At 35.0% G+C, this 20,299-nt stretch overlaps 1 protein-coding gene across 4 annotated transcripts in view; it reads right to left on the reverse strand.

Moving 5' to 3' along the window:
• yeats2 (YEATS domain containing 2) overlaps positions 1-20,299 on the reverse strand; it is a 162,800-nt gene that overhangs the window by 37,400 nt on the left and 105,101 nt on the right. For all 4 annotated transcript variants that reach the window (XM_028825680.2, XM_051922874.1, XM_051922873.1 and 1 more), the window contains 5 exons: positions 17,508-17,690; positions 16,311-16,701; positions 13,112-13,246; positions 4,700-4,825; positions 1,859-1,976 (listed from right to left, as the gene is read on the reverse strand). In XM_028825680.2, coding sequence (XP_028681513.1) covers positions 1,859-1,976; positions 4,700-4,825; positions 13,112-13,246; positions 16,311-16,701; positions 17,508-17,690 — 953 coding nt within the window. The remainder of the gene's footprint in view (positions 1-1,858; positions 1,977-4,699; positions 4,826-13,111; positions 13,247-16,310; positions 16,702-17,507; positions 17,691-20,299) is intronic.

The following is a 20,299-nucleotide window of genomic DNA, read 5'->3' on the forward strand; positions in this document are numbered from 1 at the left end:
AAGCTTTTAAGGATAAAGTCAACTTTTCAATAATTATTTTATAAAGAAGAGTCTGATAACTTGCTAGAAGCCAAGCCAAAAAAACAGATATTATGAACACATCCAGGAACAAGATAAAGACAAAGGATAAAACAATAATGAATTTAATTAGTCTTACAACATGTGGAACACTATAATACCATTAGTAGATAATGAGACTAAATAAAATTGAATCATATGTGATATAAAATATGGACTGTATTATGCTGCTTTGAATAAAGACTTCTGTTAAGTAAATAATAATAAGAAGGAAATCCTTAAAAACCATTACAATGCAACATTTAGCAAATTTGCAAACTAAGAAAAGGCTCACATTGTCTTATTTATATAAAATGTTATGTTTTCTGGATTCTAAAAGCAAAAATAAACATAGCTAAGGAAAAGGAAAAATAACAGTGTTCAAGCAATTGCAAGTGATTTTCTCCCAGTTTGAGTATTAAAGTTAGAATAATTCAGTTTGTTCAGCTCCACTTTCTGTTTGATTATATATCTTTGCATTTGCATTGAACACTCATTTTTGTGAAGGGCCATGTTTTCATGTTTGACATTCATTTGAAGGCTACAGTTTTCATTTGCAGCTTTCACTTTTGAGGAATAATGTTTGAGTCTAATAAATGCTTAATGCTTTACAGATACACTGTAAGCAAAGAAGTAAGAAATCAATAAAATTTAGAAAGAATCAAATACAGTACAAACATGCATATAGCATATTCATTCAACTACACACATGTTTTAATATAAATATTTAAGGCTAACTTGATAGCCCTTGTTCTCATGTTTTTGTGCAGCTTCTTCCAACTCCATGGGCATGGTATGCCCATACACTTCATGCTCCAATTTTAGCCATCTGCAGCTTTCCTCATACCATACAAGTACAATGGGTTTTGACCCATTTAAATACACTTGTTACTCATGAAACTTTTCCATGATACTCACATACAATGTTTTGTTTTCAGCAGCTAACTTGATTATCTTCATTCTTTGTACATAACATCATACGGAGACAGCTGCTCAGACTTGGGAACACATGGTAATCACATGCCTGTTCTTGGAAAAGGGGTGAGTATGGCATTTCTTTAAATCCATAGTTTTATGGAGCAAAACAGCCTTTGTAGGCCATTCAGTGCAAGCTGTGGCATTGCTCTTAAGTACTTTGATTAACTACTGCAGATAACGTAAGCAGTGTAATACTGACTAGTTAATATGCAGGTGACTAGTTTTGATGCATATAATCAAGACAAACTAAACGGTCAACATCTTAAAAAATCTGTGCCCTGGATTGGACCTTGAATTTCATTGGTGTTTATTGAGAATGGATTCAATTGACCCATAACTAATTACTATATACTGTCTGCTATCTCCCATGTGATGGCTGTTCAATTCTCCATTTTGATTAGCTCTGTGGTGGCAATAATTTCTTAAGCCATTAAGACTGAAGGCCAACCAGACCTTGGATCAGCTTCAAATCTTCAAGAGATGTCCTACCATGATGGAATTCTGAAGCTCAATTTTTAAATTGTGGCATATGAATGGAACTGGTCCCAGGATAAAAATGAGTCCCCAAAGTAGTACTATACTCTAGGGATAAAAATTTAATATGTACATCCGTTCATTCACTTAAAAAGAAAGGTTTGGTTGGTCTAAGACATGTTTAAGTGTCCAAGCATTTGAGCAACTTAAACTTTTAGCAGCCAGAAATAATGCAGATCATGCAAGAACTCAATAAAACAATATTACTATTGAAGGATGTAGACAAAGAACCAGTAAACCACTAGAAAAAGTAAATATGATGACTCAAGACAATTTGATTAAGCCTTACTTAATTAAATCATGAACCACATCTGTGTCTTGTTCTACTTTCATGCCACTGCTTTGAGGATCAGAAGAACCTATGCTGCTGCTCACTGCCACAGTTTCTGGCTCTGTCTTCACTGCAGCTTTTCCATGAAAAACAAAACAGAAACATGTGCACATTGAACACAACAAACATGTCTAGTAAATCTGCAAAAACTAAAATATATACATTTTAAATAAAATATTTAAAAGGAAGTCATCCTGTGTAGGTTTTAGGCAAGGAGTTGAATCACGGAACTCTGATTTCTCAATGCCAACTAAAAACTCTTGGTTCTTGAAGAAAAATGACAACAGAATAGCAAGGAAGCAATTATTGTATAGAATGTAAAGTTTACTCAAAAAGAATACTAATTTCCAATTGAAGATAAAAGAAACTAGATTAATTTTTGGTAATGTTTTGTTTTAGTATGTCTTTTTTGGTTTGCTGTATACATGTACAAAACCAGATAATCAATAAGATAATTAAAGATGGCAGAGTCCTCAGAACACTACAAATTCATAAGCAGTCACAAAGAAAACAGGGTTGAAAAATCCCACAGAGCTCGGGGCCATCACAATGTCTGCTATGTGGAAGCAGGTCAAAGTGTGAGAAGACTAAACATATGTGCGAGGGAAAACTTCATCCATGATAAAACTAATGTGGAGACGTTTGGCGCTACAAATTTGATAAGACATTTAAGATTACACCAGGCATCAGAGTACTCTGTTTTTTTAACAGTGTTCATTACATAACAGTAAAAACAGCATTTTTTTGACACATTTGATCCCTTCTTTTTGATTGTTTCTTTACAGTACTGAAATGTTAACACAAATAAACAATAATACATTTAAGTGGTAATAATCACTTCTTTTAATTTCAATACATTATCCCTAAGTTAACTCATCCACTGCTAATCATACGCACACCAGCACCCCCAAGTTAAACCATCGTCAATGAACTACTGGTAGTGACAGCGGGTGGCAGCTGAACAGAATTAGCAGCTGCAGGAGAGCTGAGAATGGGCTGTCTGAATGTAAAGTATGCAAAAAAGAAAGTGACTAGTGTTGTAATAGTGACAGTTCTTCAGAAATGACTAGTGACAGTATTATATAGTAGATTTTAGTTGTAGTGATAGTGATGATTTGGCATAAATGGTAAACACTGATGTCATTTCTGAATGTGAAAACAGCTCTGGCCATCTTTTAAAGCTGCTGTTTACTGATCTACAGAGTGCAAGAGAGATGATCCCTTACAGAATTTCAATCTGCACAGTGACTGCAGTTAGATGCAATTGTGACTGAGCACAACAGACAATTACAGAAACACATCCAATGTTGCATTCACTAAAACAGAATTAGCAGATTGTGGTCGTAGTGCACATGGAGTTTTGAAAAGGCTTGACTATAAATAGGCAATGGTTTTAACTAATACATCACCATATTAGAAGTTCTCCTTGTGTATGTAGCTCTCCTACTTACAAGTTAATTTCATTAACAAATAGTGATGTGTTTTCCTTTTCCCAGCACAATCATTATTGTTTTGTCAGTTTTTGGAATAGCTGTTCAGTTTCAATATGGTCATTCAAGGTCCCACTAAAATTAATTTTAAAACTTGTACCACATAACTTTTTAATTCTGACTCCAAACAGGCTATATTTAGGCACTGTTTTATTTATCAGGATCAATAATTAATTTTCTTTCTCCTAATAGCGTGTGTTGGTATTTCATGAAAATTAAGAAACAAAAGCCATGATCAAGACAACCTCACATTCTTTTACAAATGGTAGGTGTTCTGTTTCACAAATGATGATATTGGGTAGTGATAAAAATGCAACCCATCAGCAATGGTTTAATATATCATCATATCCCACATAATCAGGAAAAATAAATTCATTATGGATGGAAAAGTTTAGCAGTTAGTTGTTTGCCCTAAACTGGGATAGAGATCACCACTTATTAGCATGAACTTCATTTGTAGCAGGTACAATAGGGCTTGATCACTATTATGAACATTTAAACAGCATTAAAAAGGACAATGAAAAAAAGTAGGTTAAACATTTGAATATATCATATTTTGTTAGCTGGAATTATACATTTTCGATATGTTGGATGTAAGGGCTTATGAGGCAAAATAGTCATCAAGATGGCATAAAATAGGCAAAGGTATTCTTTGTGGCCAACATGGACCTACTCCTGCTTCTGAAGTAACAACATTAATGACCAAACAGACCACATTTGAGATACATACTAGCATTAACAAGCTCCTTTGACTTCCTGGCCTCCATGATATCCTCTCTCTCACTCATTCATTTGGTTGCTACAGATCATCTACTTACATGGCCCCATCCAAAATGTCAATACAATACAGACCCCTCCCAACCCTGACTGCACAGACCTGCACACAACAGTGCTCAGTTCTTGTTAGCATGGGTTTCTCTTTCTGTACATCTCTCTACCCCTGCACTTTGCCATATTTTTACACGTCTACCCTACCAACCCCATGCTAAAACATAACAATCACATAATATCAGAAAGTAAAACAGTATGACAAGAATAATGGATTACAATAACATCAAATAATTAGCTGACAGGGTTGAATCATTGTGATACCAAACTCAAGATATGCTGTTAAATTTATTTCCATATTCTAAATAAGCAACGTATTATAATTTTTTTTTTCTGATTTAAAACAATACTAATTTTAATTAATCTCAACACAAACATTTTTCATAGAAAAATAACTTGCATTTATGAAGGTAAGGTTTTCTTAAACATTAAAAAGAAACTATTTGGACTATAATGTAGTTATTTTATTAGTAATACTAACCTTGTCCAACTGATGATGCAGGTACACCCTGTGCTAAACCTGTAGGAACTGAAACAGCAGCAGCAGCAGACTGGTCATTTCCAGCAATCGACAAATTTGATTTATTGCTTAATTGGGACTGCACCACTAAACAAAGACAAAAAAATGCAAAATAAAAAGTTTACATTTTCAGAAAGTATTATTGTAGATTTTAGAATGAGTAAATCTGCTTGACTAATATAAATTTGGCCATTCAACAGGGGATATCAATGGTTAAACCTGCAAAACTGTAATAAAAAGATATAAAATAAAATATTTTTCTAGACTTGTTTTTAAGAATGCTAAAGTAATGCAAATTTTTATTCTCCTCAGTGTGCTCTGGCAATGTAAGTAAGCAAATAAAGAGGTATCAATGAAATACATGCTCTTTCAATTTTATCTTAAAGAAAAAAATGATAGATATGATAAACAGTTATATCTATCTATGCATTACCATATCAATTTCACCTCCTTTGCGTTTTGGAGCAAGTGCAGATCACAGCAGCAAACGCAGGTACAAAATCTGGACAGGTAAAGTCACATTACACTCACATTTAATTACAAGAGAGAAGCTCTGATGTTCACACTAAAATTACCAAGAAGACTGATGGGGTCATAAAGACACTTACATAGGAAAAAGCAGGATGCGATACAAAAATGGTCAAGAAACACTGGAACATAAAACTTTGCAATTGTTAGGGCACTTCATGTCATAGTCACTTCTGCCCTAATCTACATGTGAGGGTGGTGTTCCATTCAGTACATGTGTTTATGGTTGTTACATAGGCAGACTGTTAATGCAAACAAAGTCACCTTGTCCCTCACTATCTTAACACTAGAATTACCAGAGCCTACAAAAAAACACATAGATCCGGCCCACTTTAAATCCATTCACACCTCTCCGTCAGCGTCTTTTGTCCTGTAAATGTGCCGATTAAGACAAGCAGCAAGCAGCCTGCTAATGTGTGAGGCCTGAAGTCCAAAGATCAAATAAACACTTTCACAAAAGGTTCAAGGACAATACAACAGCTTCCGTGGCGAAGCGTTAAGATTTGCTGATTTGTAATCAAGAGTCCCCGGTTCGATCCCGGCTGCCTCCTGTATTTGCTGTTTTCAGTAGTGAGCTGCTCTTATTGTTAATATTATACAGTACACACATACATTTGGTTTGTGTCTGTAACAGATGGTGTACATTTATATATATTTCAAACTTTGGCTAATTTCAAGGCGCTTCTCCAAAAATTTAAATAAAATAAAGACATAATAAGATCAAGAGAGACTGTCATTATTCATCACCCAACTCTCTTACGACTGGTTTATTAACAAATTCACAAATCAAATTCAGGGTGTGGGGGCCACAGCTAAATCTGATAATACCATGAAGCAAGGAAGGAAACTGATCTGCCCAAGGCACCAATCAATCTTAAGGCCCATTCAAACTGGGCCCAAGCTGGAATCATTTTATTCAAAGTCCCAATCATGCAATTTTCAGGTGTGGCTTTTGTTTACATAATCTTATTGAGTCAGGTCAGTGATGTGCTCCCATTACTGTCAGTTGTGTCTTTTGACATCCTCTATTTGCAACTTGCCCAAACAAAATCAATCATGTTTGATTTGAGTGTGTTGTAGGAGAGGGCTTGTGTGTATGAGGGAAAACTGGCAACCAATGAGTACACACCTGGAAGTACAACGCATACAATTCAGGTGTGATGAAAGAATGAAACCAAGTGTTTTGAATTGAACAAAATGCACAAAGGCTTGTCTGCCTGATGGCTTGTGTTTGTCGTACCAGAACAGTATGGAAAAAGGGAAATGAAAGGGCAAATATTGCGAATGAATTTGCCACTGTCAAGCAGCACATTAATTGGCCTTCAGAATATTCCTATATGATATATAGGAAGTTTAGCACTATCCTTAACAGTCAGACATCAAGCTGGTTATTCCCTGTGAATCCTAGTCATATAATTTAACATCCTTAAGGTGACTGTAGTTAAGTTTGACATCCCTTCCAACTGGAAGTCATATAATGTGTCCTTGGCTTAACCTACATGTTCTTGGGTATGTGGAGAAAAGCCCAGAGTACCCAGAGGAAAACCCAGCAGATGAAGGGAGAACATGAAATCTCTATGATGAAAAGGTATCATATTTGAACCAGGATACCAAAACCTTGAAACAGCAGCACTAACATCTGTGCTACTGTGCCCCTTTCGCATAATTCACTCTATCATAGAGGAGGATGCCACAACATTTTGTATATCTTACTGAACCTTTATCACAAAAAGTACAGTATTCAGACCCCTTCACTTCCTGCACATTTTATTTTGTTTTATATTTAATTTTAAATGGATAAATTTGCCATTTTTGTCCATTAATCTATACTCAATAATGATCATAACAAAGTGAAGATGTGTCTACAGAAAGGTGTACAAGTTTATTAATCAAAAACTAAAATCTATCATTTATATAAGAATTAAAACCCTTAATTCAGTACTTTGTGGAAACCCCTTTGACAGAAATTAGTTTTAAATCTTCTTGGGTAAGTCTCTCCAAGCCTTGTACACCTGGGTTTGGGCAGTTTATTCCATTCATCCTGCAAGATTCTCTCAAGCCCTGTTAGATTGGATGGTAATTGTCTGAAAACTACCATCTTCAGGTGTCTCCACAGATGCTATATAGGGCTTAAGTCTGAGCTTTGGCTGGGCCACTAAAAGACAATCAGAGACTTGACCCAAAGCCACACCATCATTGCCTTGGCTATATTCTTTGGGTCACTGTCATGCTAAAAGAAAACCGTTGTCCTAGTCGGATGCCATATGCACTCTGGAGCAGGTATTCTTTAAGGACCTCTCTGTATTTAGCTGCATTCCACCTTCCCTCAATTCTGACCAGTCTCCCTGTCCCTGCTACCGAGAAGCAACTCCATAGCATGATGCTGCCACCACCATGGTATACTACAGGAATGATATCAGGCTGGTGCCAGACACAGTGCTTGAAGTTCTACCCAAACAGTTCAATTTTTATCTCATCAGACCAGAAAATTGTTTCCTCATGTTCTCAGAGTCCTTTAAATGCCATTGGGCAAACGTCTAGTGTGCTGTCATATGCCATGCACTCAAGAGTGTCTTCCATTTAGCCATTCTACCATAAACACTTGATTGATGAGATTGCTGAGATTATTGTCCTTCTGATAGGTTCTCCAATCTCAGCATAGAACTCTGAAGCTTTGCTAAAGTGACAGTTGGGTTCTTGATCACCTCCAGACTAAGGCCATTGTTGCCTGGTTATTCATTTTGGCCAGACAGCCAACACTAGGGGGAGTCCTGGTAGTTCCAGACTTCTTCCATTTCATAATAATTGAGGCCACTGTGCTCCTGGGATCACTCAAAACTTTAGAAATTGTCTAATGCTATTTCCCTGATCTATGCCTCACTACAATTCTATTGCAGATGTCTACAGAGAGTACCCTGGACTTCATGGCTTGGCTTTTGTCCTGACATGTAGTGTGAATTGTGAGACCTTATATATACAGGTGTGTGCATTTCCAAACTATGTCCAATTAATTCGATTTGCCACAGGTGGACTCCAATATAGTTCAGAAACATCTCCAGGATAATTAAAGCAAAACAAAATTAATTCAAATTAATTCATTAATTAAAACAAGATGTACCTGACCACAATCTGGCATGTCACAGCAAATGGGTCAGAATTTTTATATAAATGAAATATTTCAGTTTTTGATTTTTACTAAATTTGCAAACCTTTCTGAAAATATGTTTTCACTTTGTTATTACGGGTTACTAAAATACAATAAAAGGTGTAGAAAGTGAAAGGGTCTGAATACTTTCTGAATCCAATGTATGTCCTATCTGAAAATTCCTGCAAATCATACTGTGTTTCAGTTTAAGAAATTGGTGGGATGACATTCCTATGATTTTGGCTTGGCAGTATTTGCACAAGTGTATGGTTTTAACTGCCAAAATTCTTGAACATAAAATAAATGAATGAATTTTTATAACCACCTCTTCACTTTACAACCGTTTTCTCTAAATGCATTTTATTATATATTAATGGCCATCTGCTCCATGTATAACTGCAGAAATATTGTTTTAATTGTTTATTTTAAAACTGTATGTATACATACATAATTTCTAGACTGCCTATCCAAAACTCGCAACTACTGGCGCTATCTACTGTATACTGTAGATTTTTACATATGTAAAAATTATTGACTTATTGTGCTATGGTTTATATTCTGCAATTTTGTCAATCCAGACAGTGTTCTAAGCATTCTGTATTCTACCTAAGAATTTATTCTTAAGAGTATTAGTTTTACATTTTGCAAAGCACTCACATGTTTTGTATGTATATTCTCGATATGTATTTTTGAATGCATTATCCTGACATAACTTAAGTTCTTGTGAGGTTTATTAAGCTCAGAGGCAAAATTAAACCCTATCAGTCAGCATCCTATGAGGGAAACCAAGTTGAGGGAAGCCAAGTTAATGTTAACACAGTGGGGGAAATATGTTGTCCATCTCTAATGGCAGCACAGTACAGCTGTTAATCTTATTTAGGCTCCTGCAGGGATACAGAACTACCTGTGACTACTACAGGGGACTCTGAGAGGATTATCCATAGAGTTTTAGGGCCAATCCTAGGCCTAGATATGATATTCAGAAATGCTTTGAAGGTGCTGTCTAGAAAGACTTTCTGGCTTTCAGCCATCTCCAGTGGATTAGCAGTTAGTTGTTAGCAAGTGTTCATCTGGTTTATAGATAAGTAACAAGTGTGGTTCTTGTAGGGGAATGTCCGTGAAGCAACGGAAGAAGCAGGCATCAGTAAAGGTTAAATATGTGTTACACAATTTTGATCAAAAAACTGCAGATACATCGTGCTGCTGCAAAATTTATGCTGAAAATTTTGACAGATAAGCAAAAACCTAACCTTGTCATAGTAGGTCAGGAACTGTTAGATTGCTCAAATGCTGATGAATGCTTCGGAAATAAGTCATAAAAGGTGATGAAATGTGGGTGTAAAGCACCAGCAGAATCTTTTTTGTTTCCGAAGTTGAAAATTACCCTGAAAAGTTGCCAAATTCAAGCAATATAAAAATTGTCACAGGACTTATGTGACATTCCACTAAAACAAGTTTCAGGATGCATTTCAGAAATAGAAAAAACGTTTCGAGCGGTGTAAAAATAGAGGAGGAGAATACTTTGAAGAAGAAAAAGTCTGATTAAGTTTTAAGCATATTAAACATTTATTTATATATTTTTTTAAGTTTGGTTTCTGTTGTGATGTGAAATTTTGCATACAAGCTGATAAATAATTTGTATGTCTTTATTCGTAACTTAGGCAAAGTAATGTAATATTAGTGTTACATTAGTGAGAAGCATTCATGTTTTACCCCCCTTTTAGGAATGAGTCTCTTTGAATTTTACAACAGGGTTGGGGGAAGTGCCTAAAACAAGTTTGGTAAATGTTTCTCTGCAGGGCTCTCTCAGTCAACCCCCACAGGAAAGCCACACTGCCTAGCTGGCAAGCTTTACCTTAACATACGGTTTTGGGGGCAGGTGTAAGGGTATTCTGTCCCCCTATTGGTCTGAAGTATGGCTGTTTGGAACTGTCTTGTATCAAAAGCCTTTAAGTACCATGACGTCCTATTCGCTCTAGGGGTTGGACAGAAAACCTACAAATTTGCTTGCTTTACCTCACTCTCTCTCTCTTACCAAACTGATAAAAGACCATCTCACACCATGAACTGAAAAGGACAAAACAATGAAGAGCACAGCTCGGCAGCCATATTGAGACAGGCATGCGGCCTGTTCTGAAGAAAGCTGACCACACATGATGCCTTAACTAGAGACATTTTAAGTAACTAACAAGTCTGTGTGCTGCCTGAAACTACACATCAACATTTATCAGGATGTATGGTTGCCAATATTCAAATGTACTTTGCATATTGTTATTATTTATGAATATTATCAATAATACATTGTTTAAATTGTAACTTAACTCCTGATTGTCTTTTACTACACCTAATTGCCTGAGGTTATAAATGTAGAAGGGAATGTGGGGAGAAGTTATATGGTACAATACCTTATAAACAGTGGTAAATCTGGGAGATTTGAGGCATTCTGATAAAGGCTACATATTAATAATACAAAAGGAGAAAGCAGAGTAAAATATTACTCTACCAAGACAAAACAGTTTATTTTTGGGCAGACCCCATATTTTCCAGAGTAATTACTGGGGAAGTAGCTAGAAGCAGATAAATACATTTACATTAATTTATAAAGACAAGATATCCCCGGAGAGTTATTCCTTAGATTACCCATCAGCCTGATATTTTTTCATATAATCTAAGATGGAGAAGGTGGACTTTCTAAGTCTAGATACTGACAACTTGGTCCATCACATTTTGAAATTCGACAGAAACCCGTCCAGAATCTCTATCTATCTGAATCTAAGAAAACCAAAAGTTAGTGAGTATCCTTTAGAAGGTGCTTTGAAGAACGTTTGTTTAGATTTGAGAGTTGTGATACACTTTTTCAAATGATAAAAGAAAATCACTAAAAAGTATCAAATTATTAAACTTCTCAGTCATTAATACTGGGCTCCACCAAGAATTGGCCAGACACATACTACTAAACCAGATTCAGCTGGGTTTTCTGTTTTTAAACCACTGCATTTTTCTGGAAGGGCAGAATACACTGCTTTTTTAGTCTCATTGACAGTTCTCTCTGTTGATTACTTCTCACAGGTACCATAATTACCTCTACCTTAAGAATTATTTTCAGGCAGCATGATTTTTTTATAGCATTCTAGATTAAGATATTTATTTGAAAGATTTACATGAAGTTTTTGTTTTGGGTTTCTCAAAGAACTAAAATTTTTTCAGTAGATGTTTGTTAGCTGTCTAAGAATTTATGCAGTACTTGGGTTGAACAGCAATATTTTATCTACCTTTTTGACATTTCCATTATAGACAGCATCACACTGGGCGTCCTGTGCCCTGTCTGACAACATTTTTTACCGACTCAGTAAGCTTTGACATTTGTTCTTGAACACTAGCTCATTGATGGACAAAGTCACTTATCCTTGATTCTTGAAATAGCTACAAAAAGGTAATGCTAACTGACCCCGAATGACAGTGTACAAGGCATATGGCCAAAAAATATGTAAATGACAGCTGTACATAACTTAATTTCTCTTAAAATCTTTGCTCAGTTGGTATGTAAAAGGAGACATTTAATTTTTATTTCCTCATATGTACATACATTCTATACATATAAGGATGTCTGTTACTAATCTCTTGAAGTAGTCAACAAATTTGGGTTTTGTTAAATTAACCTAATAGAAAGTTTTGAAAATCTGACCCCTCATTTTGCTGGCACATTTTGTTTTTGTTCACTAAATATCTATGAATGTGTGTAGTTTGGTAATTATGAATTGCATGACATGTGAACCACAACTCAATCTTCTATCACATGATTTAAAAACTCAGTTTTAACAAAGATGGCTAGGTCTTTAAATTTTAACAAAGACAAATGCTTGTTTAAATGCAAACTCCACCACTGACTCTTCTGTGACAACTGGGGTCAATAACTTTCTTCAAGCCTTATATTTGAGTTCTACAGTTGGCTCAGACAGATCCATGTAAAATAAGTTTTCAAGCTCACAATCATTAATAATGCTGCAGTAACATATATATTACAGGCAGAAGTGTATAGATGAACAAACCTAATACTATACCTACCTCATTTTATCTTCAAATCATGATTCCCCTCCCCCCCCCCTTGACAGCACTGTACTTTAAACAGTACATTCTTTGAAACCTCTAACTACAATAATTATATTATATTTAGTTATAACAGTTGTAATTTAATACATTAATTTTATAAACTGGATTGGTGAAGATAGTGTTGTAGTTATAACTGCAGAGCTTAAATAATATTAAGGGCAAAATGTATTATTAGTTACAGAACTTTCAGTTTTATTTAGCATTGCATATGACGAGACACAAAGGGTCAAAACATAATAGCCCAAAAAATACTTAAATATGTCAAGTAATGAAGGCAAATGAAGAAGGGAATATTGTTCAATTAAAAATAATGGACAAAGTAATGCATGTAATTTGCCTTTTTCCCTACCAATGGTCTTCTTTTGGTATTTAAAGATGGACGTTGAATTACCTCATGAAAGTGCTTGTAGAAAAAATTTAATCAATTATATTATGTGAACACTGAAATAATAAGCTAATATTTGAGAGACTTTGATATGAGCAGTTTGCAAAATTCAACGTATCTTGTGAAGAGAAAACATAAATACCAAAGACTAATACTGAGTTATACATAAGAGCAAACATACTTTGTATTTAATTTGTTGACTTACCTTTATTGACTGGCATTAGAATTGTCTGCACCCCTCCAACAGCTGTACTGACTCCTAGCTGCTTCAGCTGGTTGGCAGGGATTGTCAATACAGCCTGCTGTGCACTAGATAAAGTAGAATGAATCTTCAACATGCCTAATAACAGGAGAAAAATAAATATAGGATTTATAGAATCACAAAGGATAATATAAATTCACTAATAATATTTAACTGATTGCTATAGGCATAGCAAATATATTGAAGTTTAGAGAATTATTTTTTAAAATTCTGCCTTTAAAAAGAGTTAGCAACAGTACAGTCCAAAACAGAATATGCCAAAGCACATAGCTGTGAAACAGAACAACACTTTCAATGACTTGCATAAAGAGTTCTTTTATCACTTTTCTATTCTCGAGAATATAAAGCTGATCCCTTGCATCACAGGCTACATAAGTATAAGTTTGTTGTAGTGAACAGTTACAGGAACTCGGAAGACACAAGGAGAGATAAAGAACTCAGAGTACTGTGGACTCTGAGTATTGTGAACTCGAAGCAGAATTTAATATTAGGTTTGCACAGCTGTTAGTACTGCTGCCTAACAACTCAGGTCACATTTTTGGCCACAATTTTGGTAGATGTTTCACTAGCCCTCAGGGGCAATTAAATGTTCATTACACCATTATATTCCACACAAAACTAGTTTAGTTTCTCCTTTCACATTGACTTCATTGCATTGTTAAAATTCCAGAACATTTCAGTGTTTTTGTCAAACTCGAGGCATAGTTAATTCAGCAAGGTTCACTCATCATTATTACTTCTTCTTCCTCTTCTTTCGGCTGCTCCCGTTAGGGGTTGCCACAGCGGATCATCTTCTTCCATATCTTTCTCTCCTCTGCATCTTGTTCTGTTACACCCATCACCTGCATGTCCTCTCCAATCCAAATTCCCTTCATCTCCTAGTTAACCACAACTGACTAGGCAACAAACACCAGCTCCATCAGGGGACAGAGTGACATTATGCTCAACTAGCTGTGTAAACTGGGACTTTTTGTTAGACAATGTACCTCGGTAATAGTGCTCTCGGTTAATCGGGTGTATCCAAAGTACTATGTAACTAAGTGCTTTTTGGATACAATATTTGTAATTTTTTTAACCAAAGACTAATATTATTGACAGGCAATGTGGTGTAGTGGTTAAGGCTTTGAACCTACGACTTCAAACCCTCAGGCTGTGGGTTCAAATTCTGCTGATAATGTGTTTCCATGACCACCTCACTTCACCTGCCTGTATGTACTCCAACTGGAAAAACAAAAGAAATGTAAACCAGTTGCATCTCAGATGTTGCAAGTTGCTTTGGATAAAGAAGGTGACACAGTATAATGATGAGAAAAGGTAAGGTAGAACATACTGCCAATGCATCTAATTCGGTGGAATTCAAAAGCAAAAAAATTTAAAAAGTACCAAACCAATAAGTTCTGATGCAAAGAATTTCAGACACATATTAAATGTAAATGTCAGGTGTTGGCACCCTCTTTCAAAATCCATAGATGCTAATGTATTTTACAATGTAGAGTATATTACAACAGAGTAACTGGGGGCATTTCTAGTATTTGCAGATATCAAGGTCTTCGCCCGTTCTGTGATTGTTGAAGAAACACACACAACCATGCACCTGGGTCAGTTTAGCCATGTCAAGTCACCTAACATGCATGTCCATGGACTGTGGGTGGAGACTCGAGCATCCACAGGAAAACCACACAGACACAGGGAGACCACAAAAACTTTTCACAGGGAACACCTAGGATGTAAACCCCATTTTCCTTACTGCAACAACTCTGCACAAACCATGCCCATTATTTATAGAATCAAAAAAAGCAAAACACTTCAATACTTTAAAACAATTAAATACCAGACCCAACAACATACATGAGAATATCAAATATACTTTGTTCTGTAATTAACAGATGTAGGTGCAATGAGTGTGTCAGTGGAATTTACAGCATACTACTAATTTACCTGGCAAAGTTCTTTAAACATTATAAACTGATGAAGACGTCAATAGAAAACATTTGTACTGGTCAATTGCAAATATTTTCAAAGGATGCATTTCCTCTCAAGCAGAATAATATATATATATATATATATATATATATATATATATATATATATATATATATATATATATATATATATATATATATATATATATTTAAATTCATCCATCTACTTCTGCATTAGTCTTCTGAACCTGGTAATTCACTACAGGGATGTGAGGAACAAGTCTCTCCCAGTGGCATTAAGTGCAACTTGGACGATATTCCAAACCCCAGAAAATTTCCTTTTTGTACTTTACTTTAGAAAGCCATTCTTCAAGTGAAAGAAATACAAGTGGCATTGTTTTAACAGTATATTTCCTTTAAATGTTCAAATAATACCATAAAGGCTTGAATTGAATCAAACATATTCAGTCCTCATTTCCCTAACTTAATGTGAACACCTGTGTTTACTTCATGATAAAAAACATAGCTATTATTTAATTTTTCTTAATTAATTGGATGAATAATGTAGAGGCAAGGAATAATGTAGAGGATAGATACAGAATCTGTTATAGCATTCATATGTTAGGGTTAACAAGTTTGTTCTCTATGGCATAGAAGACCACTCATGTGATTCTGAGAGAATATACTCAACTTTTATCACTTGTCAGTCTGGTAGAAACTATACCTCTTGCACTTCATTTTGCTGAAGAATGTCTAGTGATGATGTAAGATCCATATTCCTTATAGTTATGAGCAAATACATCAGACTTTTCTGACTTTATGTACAAGTTTTGACTGAAATGTTCATTTAGTTTTCAACATAAAATTTTACATTAAATTTTAATTTTATTCATTTACATTAAAATGATATTTTATACTAAAGAAGATCACTCTGTTGATGAAAATACAATTCAGGAATAAAAAACAATGAAACAGAAAGAAATAATAAATGTAACACACTACAAGGAAAAGTAATCATTCTGATGGCTCAGGATTTATAATGAATGTGAAAGTAAATTAGGCATAATGTCATGTAATCCTGAAGCATCATGCAAAGTAATTGTTATTTGATCAATAAAATAGCAGAAAGCACTGGGGAAGGTATGGTTTGTTTGAATGAAGCTAAAGGGTTAAGTCAAACAATAGTGAACTTACAATAAAAATAACAAAAATATGCCTACCTGATAAAGTGGGAGCTGTTTTTCCACTCATGCTGCTGCTACCCGATGTTAACGATGCTGCATTCCCCATTGCTGAGCTGTTAGTCTTTGTCACGCTGACAACTGAAGGACTGGCTGTTCTAGCAACACTAGAAATTGATGGGCTGACTGCTTTAGCAACATTGACAACAGTATGGCTAACTGCTTTAGCAACACAAGCCACTGAAGGGCTAACAGTCTTGGAAATGGCAACCACTGAAGGGATGGCATTTTTGGCAACACTGACCAATGAAGGACTAACATTCTTGTTGACACTTGCTTGGTTTTGTGACACTACAACTGCCTGCTGAACAGTAGCCTTGCCTGTTTGGGAAGGAACAGTCAATGCATTTGTGCTTGATCCTTCTGAAATCTGTGTAAGGAAAAAAAAGCACATTTTTGATTCTATTAATGACAGAGAGCCAAAAGTTTACATCTGTGATGTGCCTCTGAAAACTATGGATTAGCATTTATAGCAAATACAGAAAACTCATCTTTATCTAATATACATACATTGACTTGGTTAAGTGTACAGATGCATCGAATATATTTTCCTACTTATTTCAAAAATAAAATCCTTAGAGACTGTGACCCTTTGAAAGGATAATCTTATCAAAACTTTGCATCATTGAAATTATTAACCTCAGAACTAGGCCACAAAAGAATCTTTATCTGAAATAGTATTTTGTGGGGCAATATAAAGCAAGAATAAGACTGATATTCCTTCTGTGGAGAGCCTGCCTAGACTTAGCATTACTTCCTCTGTAGATTCCACTGCTTAAAGTATTTCTGAGCAAATAAAATTAGGTGGACCATTTAAACTCTTACCTAAGGTTAACTAAGCAAAAGGGAACATACACTGCATTACAATCTATTTTTAAGAGATTATCACCCAAATACAAACCACCTCTTAACAGCACAAAAAATAAAATGATAAATTACGTCTGCTTCAGATCCACACTCCCAACCCCCCCTTTTATTTCAGATTTTAAAATTAACATGTATGATTACCATTTCATACTTTTCTTTAATGGAGAATGATCACCTTTCACAAACAATATGTACAGAAGTTAGTTAGGGACTCTCTTATAGAAACAGAAATGAAATTTAAGAGATTACACAATAACAGATGGAATCCAATTTTTCTTTTGGTGACATATTTTATACATATAAACATACCTGTGCATTACTAACTGTAGTACTAGTAGTGGAAACAGCAGATCCAACTGAGCTAGAGGCTGCAATCAAACCACTGGCAACCCTCAAGGTATTTGCTGGTTTCAAAAGCTGTGTGGAAACTGTCATGGTCTTTCCTGAATTGTCAGATAGCTTCACTGCAGATGTTTGTCCACTTGAAACAACCTTAGAATTGCAATAATTATTTAAATAAGAAAGTCAATTTACTTTGAACAGTATGTTAGTAGGATTTGTATTAAATCCAATTCATTCTTGCCTAACTTTAAATGTACATGATTTTACTTTGACCCGTAACTTTTTATTCGAACTTTGCCATATACACTATGTTCATTTAACAATATATTTTACAAAAAGTATTTTGGACAATTCAAAAAGAATAACCGGTGGGTGAGTAGTGGAAAAATTGTTAACTTACACTTTGTGTTTAAATAATAGGGTTAGAAAAGTCAAAGTTAAAATTGCTATTTTTACTGATCACAGAAAGAATCTGAATATGAGATAAAAGGTTAACAAAAATGTAAAATTACAAAATGAATATTTTATTTCTTGGTATTTCTGAACATAAACAATAAACTGCTACTTTATTAGACATAGCTGTATGACCAATGAAAGTGAACTTCAATAAATAAGATTGCCATATGCTTAATCAGTTCTATTTAAAACCAGCAGAAAAGTTTCTAGAGGACCGTGTGAGAATGTCTGACAGTGGGAAACAACACTCATTATGTCACTCATTACAGTGTTAGTGATGCATTAAGTATTGGCTAAAATTAATAAAATAACATATATCTTTTTTTGTTTGGATGTATACAAGTTGGTTTACTAAACGATAAAAAACTACCTAATATGCATCATTCATTCATCGTCTGCCATCTTGAACATCTGTATATAATGTATGTTTATTTTTTCAATACCAATCCCTTCCCTTTTTTGATGCTATTTCTGCATTTTGTAGTACTGATTTGTTTTTATGTGCATTTCTAATCTTTCTCTATATGTTAACTGATTGTTCATTGCAGTGTTGTTTATGAACATAGCATTATTTACAATTTTTGTTTATTCTATTAAATACTGCTTTGATTTATATCTACTGCTAATATCCATCTTTACTAACAGTTGTTATTATAAGTAGGCTTATATTTGCTGTGATGTTTCGTTTTGATAGAGCCAGTTCAATCAAACAGACATTCAATAAATATTTCTGAGGTGACCACACAGCAACCTTCCATAGAGGCAAAGCTAAAAAGTATGTTGACCAATGAAAACTGTCACTTTACCTTCTTTCATAGATTGGTGTTTTTTCAGAATGTCATAGTTGTCTTTATGAAAGCAGTTAAAGCCTTATTTTTTAAATCTGTCATGCTCCTTTCCACAATTTAGACTACTGTGTCATCAATTACACGTTTACTTTGAAGTTCTTCCAAACAGAACCATTTGCTCGAGAACATGTTCTTCCTAGGCAGATTACAACTGTCATACTCATTAGGCTACCTAGCTATATACTGTAGTACACCGTCATTTCATAAAAAAAAGACAAGTCAAAAGCAATGTTCAGTCTAAGCTTAGTGTGGGAAAAATGTTTTCCATTACCCTGTGAGCACTACTACTATGCAATGTATTTTTGCATAAATAATCATCTAAATTATTATGCATTACAGAATATATTTGAAAATTTACTTAGTGAAAAGTTTATTTTAGTCAGTTACAAATAATTTATTAATTCATTAATCTATGAAACTGAACAGACATACTGTATGATGCTCATGACCAGAAGTTAAAAAAAAAATTCTGGCAACTTAACCTTCACCTTTTTATTGCATATTGTACACAACTAAACTGTTAACATTAATTATTCAAACTTTATGGGCTGGCACCCTGCCCAGGGTTTGTTTCCTGCCTTGCGCCCTGTGTTGGCTGGGATTGGCTCCAGCATAATCCCTGTGACCCTGTAGTTAGGATATAATGGGTTGGATGATGGATGGATTCAAACTTTATGTAAAATTTCTAAAATTCAAATCACATTTTTTAAATTAACAGTCAAAAGGATTAAAAACATTTAGTTGCCTTTAAAAAAAGCTAATGACAGAAAACAAGGATAAGAAATGCTTAAGCTTACCAATGTCTGAAGAGAATGCTCTGTGTAAAATAATCTACATCATAATCCAGCAAATTTATCAGTTCACATTATTAAAGTGCTTTACATGTCAATGTGTATGTAATTGTTTAAATTTTAAAGAAAGCATCTTTTCCTACAATGCCTCGTTTAAAAGCCAATTACACTTCATATATTATAATATTCCGATTGTTACAAATTGTGTCATATTAATGATGAACCGTGTGATGGAAGATGGGGATGGGTTGGCATCCCTAGCTGTTTTCTTACCCAGCCAGAAGGCCCGCCGAATAATGGACTAAAAGGGTTGAATTGCCATCCCAGGCAGGATGGATGGTGTTCCCTTTCCTAGCCAGGTGGGTGTCATAATGGAATGTCAAAGAGAGACTGCCTCCAGAAGCAATTTGTTAACCCAGTACCCTGGATGGCAGCATCTCTCTTGTGAGTCTTGCATTTATACACCTGAAGGGCACCATGAGAGCTGTAGTCAAAATGGACTGCCATACTGGGGTACTTGGGTGCTGCTTACTGATGGCAATTCTGTCACACCAGAAGTACTCCCTAGCACAGGGTAAAAAGGGGATGCTCAGTCTCACGCAGGGGAGTTGCAGTTGGAGGAGGAGGATAAGAACACATTACTGGGTAGGAATGGAGGAGAAAA

Source organism: Erpetoichthys calabaricus, chromosome 2 (genome assembly GCF_900747795.2).
Source record: "Erpetoichthys calabaricus chromosome 2, fErpCal1.3, whole genome shotgun sequence".
In the NCBI taxonomy this organism is placed as follows: Eukaryota; Metazoa; Chordata; class Cladistia; order Polypteriformes; family Polypteridae; genus Erpetoichthys; species Erpetoichthys calabaricus.